At 36.3% G+C, this 3,492-nt stretch overlaps 1 protein-coding gene across 1 annotated transcript; it reads left to right on the top strand.

The window, feature by feature from the left end:
- The first annotated feature begins 2,184 nt into the window (after positions 1 to 2,184).
- On the top strand, positions 2,185 to 3,123 carry LOC110304865 (olfactory receptor 1468-like). The gene has a single exon (XM_021176506.1). The coding sequence runs from the start codon at positions 2,185 to 2,187 to the stop codon at positions 3,121 to 3,123; it is 939 nt and encodes a 312-aa protein (XP_021032165.1).
- The last annotated feature ends 369 nt before the right edge of the window (positions 3,124 to 3,492 follow it).

The following is a 3,492-nucleotide window of genomic DNA, read 5'->3' as shown; positions in this document are numbered from 1 at the left end:
TTATTGCTGTAGTTTACTATATTTTCCCCTGTGGGTTTTTCACAAAGTCTGTACACATCTACCACAAGATGGTGATTTATTTTATTTGTACAGGTTCCCAAATTTTCGTGTTACTGGTATTATTGTATGTGATTGTGCCTAAGAGTGGTATTTATATCATCTAGCCGTTTGTGCAAATATACAATGACAACTACTCAAACATTTTGAATCTACAGAATCCACAATGACTTTCAGTTGTACTAAATTTTAGAAAAATGTCCCTTGTAATTTTCATGTGCTATTTCATTTGATAACTGTGAACTTATCATGTAAACCAAGCATAAAATTCTTGGGCCCAAAAGTGGTAACATTTGATGATGATTTCTCTGTAATCTGATGTTTTCAGACATGCACAAATAACACATAACACATAGTTTCTACTAATTTATAGGAGAAGCAGAAACAAAGCAGGGTGATACATGTCCATCATGCCAGAGAAAGTTTTGGATACATAAGGAAAGCATCTTTAAATGGTACATGATGTTTTCCTATATGCTATCCCCTCCTTTATGCTAATTTCTAATGCAGAGTGTGTAAGTCTGCAAACTCTGTATTCAGCTGAATTAAACTTTGTAAATCTGTGAAGGTGCAAGCAATAAGGCTTAGCCATAGCGTTTCTTAGAGAGTTGCTAAGATCTCTTGATATTTCTCTGGTATTGTCAGTTTTGAGACATGTTATTGATTCATTATTCAGTGTTGTTCATAATCACTGTAGGGGGAGCAGGAAGTGTACACGTGACTATGATACACTATATCATAACCAGTTCTGACCCTAGTTGGAGATACAGAATGATCATAAATAAGTAAACAAAATGGATTTATATGTGACCTTCCCAGCATATAGTTTACAATTGATGGTGAGATAGATTAAATGGTTGAGGAATATTATGTCCATATGTTTAGGATGGTAGAGAACCTGACTGAATGTATCATTTCACATAGAGATATAGATTAAATTTAGTCAAGTATGTAATAAGCAATATGTCTGTCATATGAGAATGGCCAGATGAAGGAGAAACACAGAAGAGGAAGTGATAGGCAAGAGAAATGCAACTATAATATATTGAAGGGAAAGCGACTTACACAAGCACTAATGATGAGGGAAAAGCATGTGAGAACATATGCTGAAATAGCACTTGTACCTGTGAGATAAAGAAACATCATTTGTGTCCCCGTTAGGAGCTTTGTCCTTACACTCAGAGCAACAGTGGTAATCCGAAAAAAATTAATCCAAAAAGATGTATAGGACTATCTCTGTTAGAATACCACAATATAAATGAAGCATATTAAAGGACCAAAGATTGGCCAGGAGACATGAAAACATGGACATGAGCTGAGTCTGCTTCTGTATTCCAGTAAAACTAGATGTGGTCCTCATATATCTATATAATCTCACAGAAAGGGATGGATGAAATCCGAGAAGACTGGAGGTAAGACTCTGAATAATGCATGACAGCAGTTCAACGTAAAGAAAAAAAAAATGAATGGATCTAAATTCACATAGCTTTAATTCAAAACTAATTTCTTTCCTTATACTATGGCAGAGTGGAGAGTTAGGTGATGGAGAAATGCTTTGGTAGACAATAAAGTGAAGACATGAATTTCACTTGGGGATTTTGAGCTTTTGATGACTGTCATCCATACTATGGATGGAATATAATTAGTTAACAGTGGAGCAGAAATCTGTATGTTATAGGGACATGGGTGTCTGAGTTCGAAATGGTAATCTAATGCTTTGGAGTATGAAAGCTTGCCTTGAAATTTATATTAAAATATGATGATAAAGGTCATACAAATTATTCAAGAATATCAATATACAAAATAACATAGAACAAATTACAAATGAACAAACTAGTTACCCAGGATGGGCAGTTAGTAGGTTAAAAAAAAGCATTAGTCCATTTTGTTTCTTGGGAGAAATATCAAAGAATTGTCTACAAAAGGATGGGAGATAGAAACCAGTTAAAGATAAGTTGAGAAAAACAAATGATTGTAATGATTACAGCTACTTGAAGTTTGAGATTATAATTATTATAATGATTGTCAGATTAGTTGATGTAGAATATATAACCTAGATATATGTTTGATTTATTTTGAATTTTAAGGGACAATGATATTTTCTCATTGGGATACTGGAGAGAGAGAATGGTAATGAACAACCAAACAGTCATCTCCCAGTTTCTACTTCTCGGTCTACACATTCCCCCAGATCACCAGCACGGATTCTACACCCTGTTCCTGGCCATGTACCTCACCATTGTCTTGGGGAACCTCATCATTATCACCCTCATAATACTGGACTCCCATCTCCACACACCCATGTACTTGTTTCTCAGCAACTTGTCCTTCACTGACCTCTGCTTTTCCTCTGTCACAGTGCCCAAGTTGCTGCAGAGCATGCAGAGCCAGGACACATCCATCTCCTATGCTGGCTGTCTGACACAAATGTACTTTTTAATGGTTTTTGGAGATATGGAGAGTTTTCTTCTTGTTGTCATGGCCTATGATCGCTATGTGGCCATCTGCTTCCCTCTGCATTACACCAGCACCATGAGTCCTAAGTTCTGTGTGTGTGTGGTGCTGCTGTCATGGGTATTTACCATTATGTATTCCATGGTACACACTCTACTCTTGGCTAGGTTGTCATTCTGTGAGGACAATGTAATCCCCCATTTTTTCTGTGACCTATCTGCCCTGCTCAAGTTGGCCTGCTCTGACATTTTCATAAATGAACTAATGATATTTATCTTGGGAGGGCCTGTTGTTGCGATCCCATTCTTACTCATTGTTGTCTCCTATGTACGAATTGTCTCTTCCATCCTAAAGGTTTCATCTACTCGGGGTATACACAAAATCTTCTCCACTTGTGGCTCCCATTTGTCTGTTGTTTCACTGTTCTATGGGACAATTATTGGTCTCTACTTATGTCCATCAGCTAATAACTCTACTGTGAAGAAGATTACCATGGCCATGATGTATACAGTAGTGACTCCCATGCTGAATCCCTTCATCTATAGCCTGAGGAACAGAGATATGAAAGAGGCCCTGATCAGAGTCCTTTGCAAGAAGAAAATCTCCTTATAATGACAAAACAAAGATTTTTACTTAAATTTATCTCACTAATATATTGATATTAATATTACCTAATATATCCTTACTAGAGGACCTACATAAAAGAATATTCTATATAATATTCCCATTTGCAAAATGTTGTTTTCTGAAGAAGTTATGTTAGCGTTAGTGACCATAGTGATTGAGTCATGCCATCCTCTCCCTTGCATGTGTGGTTCTAGAAAATTATTAGTCAGAACCATTATTTTTTCAAATTTCATTCCTTAAACCACTTTGTTATTATAGAAAATAGATTCTTCTTTCATAGAATACATACCATGCAACAGTTTCTCCTCCTTCCAATTACATCTCCTCCCACTGCCACTCTCCCCCAAATTTATG

This window comes from Mus caroli, chromosome 11 (assembly GCF_900094665.2).
Source record: "Mus caroli chromosome 11, CAROLI_EIJ_v1.1, whole genome shotgun sequence".
Taxonomy (NCBI): Eukaryota; Metazoa; Chordata; class Mammalia; order Rodentia; family Muridae; genus Mus; species Mus caroli.
This window is presented reverse-complemented; position numbering and strand designations above follow the sequence as displayed.

Excerpts from the sequence above, each read along its gene's own strand:
- LOC110304865 (XM_021176506.1), top strand. The coding sequence starts at position 2,185 with ATGGTAATGAACAACCAAACAGTCATCTCCCAGTTTCTACTTCTCGGT.